Here is a 13,829-nt window from a genome sequence, read left to right on the forward strand (position 1 = left end):
TCTAAGTGACGACTTAATGACTGCCATCTGGACACTGCAGCAAAGAAACAGGCGTCTTTAGACACTAAAGAGGACACTCAGAAAGGCTCAGCAATTTGGCAGCTTTAGATGCAAATGTGAGACAGCTACAGAGTATTTTCAGTTACATAAAGCTTCAGGATTTTTATGACAATTTTACAAGGTCTTACTAAGACAGAAAGGCAAAAAGATGACTCCGGCTATCAGAGGCAAAGTGACAACTAGTGCACTGCCTAGCCTCAGACAACTGCTACTTCAGCATATGTTCAGTTATCAGAGACAAGAACACTGATGTGATTGCTACTCAAGCAGTGCCTCAATGATGACACACCAGCTTGCATCAACACCTAATATAACACAAAAAAAGCCCCGGCTGCCAGTTAAGTTGCAAGTACGCTTGAGATAATCTGACTGAGCTGAAGGACAGAAGTGCAGAGGATAGAAGAATTACAACGGAAAGTTTTGTTCTACAGATAGACAGACAGATCCAAATCAATTTTCAGAATCAAGGCCACATGTTGATAACTGTGTGGAAAGCTGTAGTTATAAGTGCAACATCCATAAAGTGGAAAAATGAAACAATGAGACAAATCAAAACGCAACTGATGGTCGTAATCGTTGAATATTTGTCTTAACTTTTGGCAATGTTTTAACTGAGCTCCCCTTCCACTGTCACTCAGTCTTCTGACCCAACCATTAAGTTCACTAGCATCTCAATAGAAATCACACCTGGCATGTCTACATATTTCACTATCAATAAACACACAAGGAAACAGTATCTGACGCTGTAGCACCGTATGAGTGACTGTTCGTAAAGTACACTGAGCACAACGTGGGAACAACCTGGAGAAATGAGGACATCATACTGTCAAGTCAAAAGTCTGGCAACAACTACTTTAAATAAGACTCTTTCAATAATGAATTCTAAAGAAAATAAAGATGTTGTGCAATTAGTCTTCATACCAAACATGTGTTTAAGCCCCACTTAAAACATAGAAACAGCCACAAAATTCGAGTCCATGCTGCCCCTGTTGGGTGAATGATGAGATTTAAGTAACCTTTGCAGAGACAGTATGTTTTGGCCTTAAGAGAAAGGGTAAAACATGTGGTTGGGTGAATGGATGAAGGGGTGGAACTCACCTGGAGGACACAGACAGCTGTGAGATGTGTCCCTCGCCTCCCGTGTCTTTGGTAGTCGTGCTGCAAGCTTCTGCACAAGAGAGGGAACAAAAATGTGTCAGAATGTGACGGCATTTTAACATCATGGTGAACTAAAAAACACAAACACACATACATCATACACACACAATTTGCACCTCCTATTACTATGCCTTTGTCAAACCATGAAGGTCTCAACTAAATTTAGAGACCAAATGTCATCTTAGCTGGCTGGTGAAGTCTGAAATAGCAGGGAGCAGTTGCCATCACAACTGAAAATAGTCGTATTTGTATCTAATACTGATTACATGAAACTGAATGTTTTTGTTAAGCCTATGATCCGTGCACTATTAAATGTGTGGCGAAAATAAATCAGAGCTAAATACATCATTCATATGATCCGGTTTACTTTATTCAAGGTATTGTATCCCTTAAAAAAAACATGAATGGTAATTATGTTGAAATATTACAAGCTATTCTGATCAGAAAAGCAGCAAAGTCCAGTTGCTTTTCAGCTCATTATTGTATTCATTTAGTTTAGAATTTCTGTTTTCTATCCATGCAGACATTGTAAGATAATTCTTGGAAAATCCGTTTTGCAATTTTACATTTTAGCTCAACAGACAGTACACATGAACAGCTTGGTTGTTTTTTAATTAATTATCCCCGAAAATGTTGTGTCATTTTAAATTTGGTGTGTCCAATTAAGGCTGTTTGACAATAAATTTGCAGGGTGCTTTTTGTTAATCGTGTGCTCTCGGGCTAGGATGATTATAGCAGCATACACAGGTAATACAATATTTTAATTTGGGATTGATTCTGAGGTTGACATCCGACAGTTAGCACTTTGCAAACTGCAGTTATTACAAAAATAATACAAAAGCTAAACTGAACATCCACTTACTCACATGTTCCAGAGTTTTCAACCTTACTTATTGAGACTTAGTTCAGAGCATTTTTATGATTTCGTTGGGTGTAAACATTCAAGCTCAACTTTGAAGCCACTTTGAAAAACTTAACATGCTGAAGTGCCAACATAACAGACCAAGTGGACCTCGACATCCTTACAAGCATACAACACCGCTTGACTGTGGGGATTCAGAAAAGGTGTTCACATTTGCTGAGGTGATTTGACCACTGTAAAGCGCATGTGAAGTCACTCGAACAAAAGGATGGAAGAGCTGTTTTACTTTAGATCCATCCTCAAAAGCATGTGGAGTTGTCGAGAAAAACAGCTGTGAGCTTCATACTCATGCTCAGATTAAAATTTATGGTGCTTACATGATGTGTTTAAAAAAGACTTGTTTTATTACTTGACACAACCAACACCTTTTAGTCTTTCTCGAGGTATCAAAGTGTGACAGTTGACCTCATTAGATCAACAAATGACTGCATGTCATTTGACCCTGAACAGAATACAAAACCATCCGAGTACATTCTCCGCAGCATAGCGGTCAGTCCCACTGGTGGTGGTTACTAGCAGAGGAATGCCAGTGAGAGCTGTTTAGAGGCCTGCGACAGGTGCTGAAGGGGATGTTATGAAGGCACAGTCATTCCGAGCACTGCTGCGGTATTCTGGGTAGCGCCTGTTACCTCAGTGTGCCCATTAACCTGGCTTCTGAGACTACAGGGATCATTGAGAGAAATCAGGCAACACAGGCGAAGTTCAAATTCTGATTGTTTTGAAACTCCTGCCGGTCACAGGCCAAAGAGGACAAGGAAAGCAGATTGTCTGCTCTGAAAAGTTACTGGGGCTAAATCCAACTCACAGACAAATTTGCATGCTGTTGGACAATAAGCACTTTGTTTAAAGCGTGCTGAGGCTGTAAAGCAAGATTTTTGTTGTTTTTTTTTTTAAATCTTGTTACTGCACATACAATGATTTCTATATGGCTGGATGAGCACAATAAACAGCCAACATAATGGGTGTTTCAGACATTTAGGGTTTTGTACATAACAAACCTAAGAAGCCAGTCCTATCAGTTTGCAGGGTGGGACTTTCTGCATCACTGTTCTTCTGAGTTTTTACTGCAAAGCCTCTTTGAGGTCAAAGATACACCAAATGTAGATAAAACTGTGAGAACAATTGAAAATAAATGTACATTTTGCAGACTTTCTATGAATGTTTTATTCCTTAAGTATGAGGTTCGCTATGAAACATCCCTCAAAACAACAAAGGATTCCAAAGTGAAGTGCTCCAGTTATTCCAAACTCTCATGCGGAATCAATTGTAGGGCTGCACTCTGAGGCAGAAAAATTCCCTTAAACCACTTTATATTATTCATGAATACATCCAGGAATTTATTTGGTTGATACTGCCAGACCCCACTCACAACTGGAGAAGTCTTTAGCAGCGTTAATCCAGAGAGCTGTGCAGCCACTTTCCACCTTTTTCACTCTTTAGTTCAACCTGAGGCAGCAGAACTGACACGTTCTCTAAACTAGACAATGGAGGTAATGAGTGGAGTCAGTTCTTTAAAAAAAGAGCTGCAACTGTGGCCACATCAAAGGCTGAGGGTTGTCACAGTCTGCCAGAGGGAGAGAAATGCAGTCACCATACTTCAAGGACTGTCATTAGCCTTAACCTCATGTCCACATATATACATTCTACTATGTTCTAATGAATTAAATAGCACTCTCTCCCGTCTTCTGAGAGAGACAATAATATCATAAATGGAGGTAAACTTCAACAAGCAGAGTCAAAGAGCCAACATTTACCTAAAGCTAGACTGGCAAGGTCGGAGCTCTGGAAGCAGCAATGTCCTCAGCCCTCTGAGAAAAATATGTATTACAAATTCTAACTAAAGTACAGTCATGACTTAATAATTCGACCCTTAACAATCCAAAAACCTTGCTATCCAACAGATTTTTAGGAAAAATGAACGGAACCCATTAAAAATAGCCTTAACATACCGACAGTCTTGGATTCCGACACCGACATGACATTTTATGTCACAAATAAGGATAACGGTGAATTATCTGACTTAACAATCCAACAGATTGGCTACGTTCAGAATGCAGGACTTAATGCTCAATTCAGATTTTTTGTGAAATCCGATTTCTACTTGCGAATTCATTCACATTTCCAATCAAATACAACTTGTATGCGATCTGCTGTGTGAACTTCATATGACTCAGAAGTGTCCAGCATGTGCAGAAGAGGACACGACGACGTCACACGCAGCAAGCGGGCTCAGTGTTTACACAAGTAAACACCTATGGTGGAAACAGAGCTGCGACTGCTATCCTAAACTAGCACCAGCAGCCAAGTACTGCCTGTAAATCCACTTCCACCCCTGACTGTAAAAAGTAAGCTGCCATTTTCAAGAGTGTGACTGACGTCTCACTGTGGGTTTGACTGAGTGTTGAATCTGAGTGAAAGGGGTGAAAATTGTGCTAATCAGGTCAGGATAATATATATATCAATATATATATCAATATATGTTATGTTGATAAAAAAAAAAAAAAAAAAAAACAGTGAGCTTTTACAATATTGAATTTCCCTTCTGGGATAAATAAAGTGTTTTTCATTTAATTCATTTCATTTCATGAATGCTTCTTTGGCTCTACCCACCAAGGTTTAACTCAACCAATCATATACTTCTGCCTGCAGCTGAACTATCTCTACATCCTAATAGGGATGTTAACTTAGTCATACCATATGTTATGATGCATAGCATAAACACGTCGAGGGGCCGGCCTGCGCCTCATGTTTGGGAGACGGGTGAAGTGTGTATGAGTGAGGGTGGGGAGCTGTTCATCGTCTGCCTCCCCTCTTGACAAAGGCAACCTGATGCCAAAGTTTTTGATGTTGCTTTCAAAATCTATTTTTAAAAGATGACAAAACCTCCTACTATCCTGACGTGTAATTACATTAAGACCTGGCACTGCTGCTGCATACACTTCCTGTTATGGTGTTCTCAGTCTGGGCCTTCACTTCACGTTAGTGTTTTTCTTTTTTTGCTTCATGGAAAATTACATATTGCATACAGTATAAAAATACAAATGAATTATCATTAATTATGTTGAGATGTTGAAGCAAAATGAAAGTAAATCGGTTTTAATATAGAGTGGCAAACTAATGACAATGCAAATGCACAGGGTGTGAACGTTTTTGGAGAGCAGTGATTACAGTTTATTACCAATAAATTTTATGTTATAAAATGTTATAAATAAATATAACATCAGAAGTTTTCTTGGGAGTTTTTTGTATGCTACCAATCATATCAATGTGATTAAACTCACTAAGGTAATTAAGAAGTGCTTTAGTAAATAATGAGTTACCAATAATATGCCTTTTTTTAAAAAATCAGTGACGATTGCATTAAGTTTTAGAAGCTAACAGCAGCAAGCATGGATGTGATATGAGGATGACATCTCTCTATATTTTATCCAGCAGAGATGCTAATGTGGGGTTTTGACTTTTTGACCCAGTCGTGTGAATTCTTTCACATTTTCTGCTGATTTATCTAAAGGGCACATATTAGTAAATGGGTGTTATTAACCACACAGCCCTAAAGCATTTCATTTTTGCTGTAAAATGTCACATTGCCTCCTTGTTTTTGACAGTGATCTGATGTTTTCATTTTTGCTCATTGTAAATCTTCACCCTGATATACATCTTTGCAATATCTACAACTGTCAGCGTGTCTGTTTAATCTCAAGCTCAGCTGTAATGTATCATTCAGGTAGAGGTGAAGCTAGTGTGCGTTTATGTGTGTGTTCAGCCATCACTAACTGTGCTCTGACAAAGAGCAGAGGTGGCTCAGGCACTTCTGCTTGAGTGTGCTATTTGCATTAGGCTGTCTGATTAGCACATGGCTCATTTATACACCCAAACACACATACATCATGGAGGATGTAGACATGTATATTCATGCATTTGTGTTTGTGTTGTGCCTTAAATGTGTAGACCTCACAGTGTATTGGGTGACAACTCTGTGGGGAGCAAGTGAGGAAACTGGAGCAGGGGGAGACTATATTTTTCACATTTCTACACCTCACTACGTGGCCTTGGGCTCACATCATGCCTCTCCGCTCGCTATGTGCACCAGGGTTCTACCAGGTCTGTGGAGAGCACTTTGTGGTTAATTGTAAATGTTAAAGGGGCCATGTTTGGGGCAAGATAATGAAAGAGAGAAGGGCAGGTCAGGGGGTCAGCCTGTTTTTAAGGGTGTTGTTAAGAGTCTGCCAGGAGGTACGATTAAATTCAAAGACCTCACAAAGCTTACCCCGAACTTCAACACCTGTTGACAGTTTACTATGTTTTGTTTTGGTTTGGGTTTTTTTCAAAAATAGAAATATACAGTACGTTTTGCTTGTGCTTGTACTGGCTGGATGATGAGCAGGAGAATAATACTTCTATAAAACCTACAGTGACACCTGTGTCGCTCTGCTTTGAATACCAATCTACGGCTGCAGTGTATGGAGAGCTAGAAGCAGACCAGGGTATCTACTCTGGTTCTGAAGTTCAGAGCTGGCAGGATCAACACCTCACAAGCTCGTGCTCTATCTTGTTTGTGTCATCGGAACAGAACAGAATTGTAAAACACATCAACTTCTGATTGTTCAGGACATCACGTGCTGGAATAAATACTAGATAAACAACCGTTTATTCATCTTCCAGTTTTCTGTGCAGTACCTGAGGCTGCAGGTTGCCAAATACAAGATCTGGTTCTGGTCTATAAACAGGTACGATAACCCAAAACCAGCAACGTCACAGAAGCTGCACACACTCACTGCATTACCAGTTCAAGAAATGGTTTCAACTTGTGGCTCCCCCTAAAACCACAAATTGTAGTTTGTCTTGTTTGTTACAATTGTTTTTATTGAACAAGGAATTTAAAAGGGTGTGTGTTATTGCCTGGTTTTACCCCCAGACATTATTTACATATTGGGAGTTGCTTGCTCAACATAACCAGCAGGTGGAGCTAATTTTCCAACTGGCTCCAAGAAACCATTGCAGAAGAAGAGAACACAGTCACTCAAACTTCAAAAGGGCAAAAGAATGTAGAAAACATGAACACAGAAAAGATGAATTGTTAATGTAACAGTGAATGGTAACAGCTGCCTCATCACTCCACATACGTCTCATGTTTTCATCTAGTTTGCATCTTTTCAGTGATGCACATTTAAATTTCACAGGCATAACCAGTTATTTAGTAAATCCATTTCCATTGTACCATTTTTTTTTACCACAGTTTGCTAACCAAATATAGGATTTTGTTTTATGTTTTGGAAATTTTTCTGACAAATTTTTATCTTCAAAACATGCAAAACCCTCCCAATGAGTGAGCTTGAGAGGTGTGGCTCCAAGTCTAATGTGACTCACAGGATGTAGATTGTGGGAACAAGCCTGCCATTGGCTACCTATTCTACATGACTTCATCTTCATCATCTCCCACAATCTAAATGTTACCATTTTCAAAATCCCATTTACATGCCTGAGCAGAATATTCTGCAGCATAAAATGGTCTGTCTGCACCTCATTATGTAGAACTACTACTGCAGGTGTATCACTAATTCCTGGACATGCCATGCTAGATATTTTGCTCTGCTTCCAGTCCTTATGCTAAAGCTGACTTTATGCTGACCTTGTCATCTCACTATAGGAAAGAATGCTTGCAGTACACAAATGCTGAGCTTTTTCACTCATCGAAAACATTAAAACAACTTTGACAAAAAAGGAATCTAGACTTGATAGTCACTGTAATTGTTAGACGACTGCAATTCAATAACTTTCCATTTGTCATTCAACATCTTTCCTACGACCATGAAAAGACCAAAACACACACAGAATGTACTCATTTACATGTTTCTATTAGGGTAAATGATAAAACAGTGTAATTAATTTTTACGAATGTCCTCAAGTTATCCATTGGTACAGAAAGCAAAAAGTTTTTTTTTTTTTTTTTTTTTTAAATATTGCAAAATACTTGCAATTAATCATATTTCTTGTATTGCAACAGTAACATGAATGAGGACCAACCCGATTATATGAATGAGGCACTGTTTACTTCAGTCACAGAATAACTTTCAGTAGTGTTCTCTAATTGGATCGGTGCTTCTCCCTCCTTCTTTTTCTCTTTCTTTCTCATGACCATGTTCACTCCTTTAAATGGTTTGCACAGTATTTATAAATCCTTTTTGTTGATAGGTTGGTCATCAATTATCCTATTCCTTGTAGGATTTAATACAAAAAAGAAAGAGATCCAGTTTTCTTGTTTACTTTACCCATTTACAGTCAAAGTTGGTGACCATTTTTAAAACACTTGAAAGAAATTTGCCTGGATGTGTGCATTAAATCTGACAGTGAAACTTTGGAAATGGTCAAACCAAACATTCAGTTCCTTCATTTAGCTGTTTCACAGCACAGAGCGTGTAAGCATGACAACGCAGCTGCTTCCTGATATTGCTCCTCACCATCACCTGCTTCAGAAATCTGCTATATTGTGGTATACTCTGTGGTATCAGCCAGCCAAGCCTTTCTCTTTATTTGGTACCTTCTCTCTACCGGCTTTTCATTTCTATCGACGTCTCAGCAACCAGTGCTGATTAGGGATTGACTGATTATTGGCCTGACTGATTACCATGGCCAATCAGGTCTGATGCTGCCTCCTCTGTCTGTCTGTAGTTACTCTGTAGTCTCAGAAATATCTCTCAATTCAAAACTGCAAAAAATGAACAAGAAACACAAGCTGTTGCCACAAACCATGAAATTAGCTTCTCTCACAGTGGCTAAAGCTATGCTAATGGCTAGCGGCTAAGCTAGAATGCACCCTGAAACAGAGCCTCGAAAACAGTAATTAATAATAATGCTTTAATATCTGGACCTTAGGAAATGGATTCCTGCGTCTATTTGACATATTCAGGTACAGTCACTCTTATTATTGAAGAAGCCTAGTTAGGTTGTTAAAACGTTACATTTAATGTTTATCGATTCTAAATATCGGTCTTTCTTGGCCACCAGTAGTCGGCATCAGCATTGGCCCAAAAAAACCCAAGAAACAAAACCATATCAGTGGATCCGCAGTGCTGGTAGATTCAGCAAATGCTAGATGCCGACTATGTCAGATTTCACCAGCTGTGTCACTGCAGCTAAGACGACCTATGTATATCTGTATAGCAGCTTATCAAGAGGGGTGTGATAATCTGCCACGCATGACCGACGCTCGGACCGTGAGTCATGACGATCAGCCGACCACGACTGTACACAAGCAAAAGTTATTCCTGGAACCAATTTCAGGGAATTTCGTTATGACAAAAACCGGGATTAGGAAATTATTCCATCACAATAAATGGGCAGTTTTACTCTAGGTTACATAGGAACTGATTCGGGACTTCGATATGTTATGATTATAAACAGGATATTGTATAAAGTGGTATGACATTTAAGTGGGCAGCAGTGTACTTATGAAGCTCTGTCTGAGGCTCTCAGCTCCAAGATTCCCACTGAAGACATACAGTCGTCCTCAAATGCATTGATACCGTTACATTAAAGAAAAGGCCAAAATCACAATAGTCACTCAAATAACTAGAAACTGAAAAAAGTAATAATAAATAAAAATTTGCTAAATTCTTGTTCAGTGAAATGAGACATTGCTTTTGAATTGTGGTTGAAAAGAATAATTAAAAAAACAAAACAAACAAAACTGTCCCGGACAAATCAGAGCACTTTGCTGATGAGCAGTGGGACAAAAATACCTGTCAACAGGTGCAGAAGTCTGAATGAGAGTTACAGAAAACACTTGCTTGCAGTGACTGGCTTAAAGGGTTGTTCAACAAAATATTAGTTTACGGGTCCCATCATGCTTGTTTGCTCGTTTTTATTTTGTTGTTATTTTTTTAAATATTTCTGCTGAACCAAAATTCAAAAGCAATGTCATGATTTGCATAAATGTTTTATTTATTATTACTTTTGTCAATTTCAACTCATTTCAGTGACAGCTGTTTTTTTCCTTCTTTATTTGGAGGGTATGAATACATTTGAGGACGACTGTACATCGTTAAAAACACACCATAGATACGAGTAGAATTTGTTTACAGCAACATTACAACACATTTGGTAATCTATTAGCTGCAACAGGTCGGTCTATGTTGAAGTGGTCAAAAGCTCTTTGGCAACATGGGATATGTCACCTTGCTGTTTCATCTATCTGTCAAAGTGACTGCATTCTGTCATTTAGACACAGGTCACTTTGACATGTGTGTTTCTCATGGGCTGCCCTCCACAGTCACTGAGAGAGGCTTATTCAGACATGAAGTCGACAACGGAAAGGAGCGCCTGTCTAAAATAAATTTAACTGTGTGTACTAATGAAGGAACATGTTGCCCAGAGCAATAGCAGCCATGTTTCCAAAAACAGAAAATTTAACAAAATGCAAATGAGGCGTGTTATTCAAATGATCTTAATTCAAAAGACTGAAGGTGGCAGTGCGGACCATATTACACATGAGTAGAGGAAACCGGAAACAAAAGTAGTTGTTTGCCAATGCTAGAAGACCTTGAAGAAGAGGAAGAGGAAACAGACAAAACTTTGTCGATCTACGAGACAAAAATAGAGAGAGGTCTTCTGCAATTATTCCTTTTTCACATTTCAACCTTTTCTAATGTTATTCTTCAAAATGCACATAAAATACATTATGGAAAGGAAGCTAGTGAGGCTGACTGATGCAAAGACCCAGTACCTCTACTCAGCTTCTTATCTGGACTATAAACAAAATTCACTTTAAACATTTCTCAATAAACTAATGGATTTAGCTGCACTCTAAATCTGACTGGAATAACAATAAGGACTAAGTCTATGCTGCTGGAACGGGCCACATTTTCCATAACAGAGGTAGCAGATCATCACTGAAGGAGACAAAGTGCTGAATTCTGGACATTGTTGGGTGAAACTACTACAGACTCTCTATCTCGCTCTCTCTCGCGCTCTCTCTCTGTCTATAAACAAAAGGCCACATCTGTGCATGTGTCCCATTAATATTGACTATTTATACTGACAGAGCTAAACAAAGAGGCAGACTGCATCACCTCTGGCCCGTCTGAAGACAGATCCTCCTTGCTGGGCCCCCTGGAGGAGCTCCAGAGCCAGGCACCAAAACATGACTTTATCACCAGCACCTTTGATTGTGTCCTTAGTACATCAACCTCACTATGCTCTATTAGTGGAGACTTACATGAGAGAAGACAACATCTAAACCTCTTACTCAGCGTATTAAACTGTATTACTTCTCAGTGTTGAATGCTCTCCTCTCACACACTCAGATTATGGCAAGGTCAAAGATACAAATAAAATATCCTAAAGCTCACTGACATATTGGATCTCCTTTGTTTAATGTGTTCACTAACGAAACATAAAAGTGACAGGTCGTGGTTTTAGAGGGGAGTGTTGGACCTGTTTCTTGGTGAACCCTGGGCTCAGAGATCGTGTGCAGCTTCTCTGGTCGGCTACGATTGGGCCTGTGCAGAGACTACAACCAAAGACCCCCATCTTGAGACCAGGGACTGGGACGGTGCACAGAAGTGCTGGGCAAGTCGGTGTGCCATTTTTCAAGAAGTATTGACAGTGTACAACTTACATAATGTACATTTCTGTTGACTAAAGACTTATAGGGGTTCAAAAGACCTGGGCTCATCTTCTCAGTCCGTCTAAAATCCCGGCTGTAGACCTGAACACATCCTGACTCTAGTTATGAGACTCTTATCTATCTCCTCATCTCACATGAACTGAATCAATACACTACCAATAAGCTCTCGCCTAATATCATGGCAGTTACAAGTTTTTTACATTTTTTAAATTAAATAAAGATTTTGACCCAGGCTAACATATGGACAATGCAATCCCACCGTCATCCCCTGCAGTAGGCACCATGTGCTTCTCCTTCTGCTGCTAAGCACATAATACTGGCCCTGGTGAAAAAAGTGTGCTCGGAGGGAGGATGATAAAGGTTGGGCCAAAGCAAATGGAGGAAGAGAAAACAGCCCCTGAGAGACTTTAAGACTACCGTGGGAGAGCTCCTCACTCATGATCCCAGTGAAGATAACATATATATACATATATATATATATATAGTAGTGTTTCATTGATTGCCAGCTTGCTCAGTCATAATTTACTTTTTTTTTTTTAGAAGAGATGGGCAGTAACATATATTAAATGTGTCTCTCTTTGACTAAAGACACTGTGGTATCTCTTTTAACAGCACATCCTTATAAAAGATCAAATAAACTAAGAGTTTTGATACAAATATGAAAATTTGTCAGAGTAATCAACAGAATGCAATAAAACTCTTTTTAGCACCAACTTTATCAACTAAATTACTATATGTGAACAACTTCTTCCACAAGAAACAACTGATAAATTTCATAGAATTTAATTCAAGTTGTCATTCTGTCCTGACTGAAAACATTCTTCATTAAGAAACTATCAAACCCTTCGATTAGGTATCTGATTTATTGCAACATGTGCACAGTTTAAGGAAGCTGAGCTTTGAATCCCCCCTACACACCTCATAATCCACATATTTAGCCGATAATTAACCTATGAAATACCTCAGAGTCCCTGAAACTACAGTAACTTAAAAAGCACAAACTAAAATATTCATCTTCAGAGCGTTTAAATTAAGCATTGCAGTTTCCCTTTTCATGATAAACTGGAGGATCCTCGAATCCTTTCACAGGATTTAAGGTTTAAAATTAAGGGTTAGTTTTAGGGGCAGTTCAGCACAAACCACATGTCTAATGAATATCAACTTAAAGCTCAGTGTGTGGGTAAAGCTTACCTCCTCCAGGATCTGGTCCAGTCTGCCCAGGATAACGGGCTCCACCTGCTCCAGAGACAACATCCAGGCAGAGAGCTGCGCGTCCCGCTGCTGCTGCTCCAGACTCACTATCCTGGACTGCAGCTCGGAGCTCCGCACTAAAACCAGCGCGCAGGCTCCGAGGCACAGCACACACACCGCAATGCAAACCGTTAGACCAGCCGAGTCTCTCCAATTCCTCCACAGCGGCTGTTTTGAAGGTCGCTGCTGCTGCTGCTTCACGCAACTCTTCCTTTCCTCACCTGCTTTCCCTACGACTCCCCACTTCTGATCCTCCTCCATCTTAGACATGTAACTCTGATTTTATCCACGCGAAAATCCCTGTTTGTCAGATGAAGAGCAGCAGGACGACCTGTAGCTCTGAAGCTTCTGAGAGGCTGACTCACTCTGTTGGGGGGGGAAACTTCTGCAGATGTCCCCTTTTCTTCTCCAAACTGTCTCCAAACTGCCCTTATGTGAGCAACTACAAAAAAGTTAGAATGCGAGACATGGTGCAGCTGGTCATGAGTCAGTGATGATCCTGATTCACAGGGACGGACTGTTATTCCTTTGCGTTCCGTTCCGTTTGTCCCATTCGTTGCTCCTCCTCTGAGCGGTGACACTTGGTGCTGCAGGTCAGCCGTCAGTGCGCGTTTCTGAAACCTGAGCGAGCGTCCCTCCGGTCTGCACAGGCTGGATGCCGCGGGCCCTTTGCTCGCTCTGCACGCTCCTCCTCTGGTGAATGCCTGGGCGGGATTCGTTTCAGTGTTGCTGCCCCCTTTGATCCGCGCACTTGGTGAGGGATATTTTTAGGGAGCGCAAAGCCAGGACGCACAGTCACCCAGCCGCTGTACT

The 13,829-nt window shown here is 40.1% G+C and overlaps 1 protein-coding gene across 1 annotated transcript in view; it reads right to left on the minus strand.

Annotated features, from left to right (window-relative positions):
• col13a1 (collagen, type XIII, alpha 1) overlaps positions 1–13,583 on the minus strand; it is a 121,159-nt gene extending 107,576 nt beyond the window's left edge. The window contains exons 1-2 of the mRNA XM_008306797.1: positions 12,957–13,583; positions 1,159–1,228 (exon numbers count right to left, since the gene is read on the minus strand). Coding sequence (XP_008305019.1) covers positions 1,159–1,228; positions 12,957–13,286 — 400 coding nt within the window. The 5' untranslated portion in view covers positions 13,287–13,583. The remainder of the gene's footprint in view (positions 1–1,158; positions 1,229–12,956) is intronic.
• Positions 13,584–13,829: the final 246 nt, after the last annotated feature.

This window comes from Stegastes partitus, unplaced genomic scaffold, assembly GCF_000690725.1.
Source record: "Stegastes partitus isolate 25-593 unplaced genomic scaffold, Stegastes_partitus-1.0.2 Scaffold47, whole genome shotgun sequence".
Lineage (NCBI taxonomy): Eukaryota > Metazoa > Chordata > Actinopteri > Pomacentridae > Stegastes > Stegastes partitus.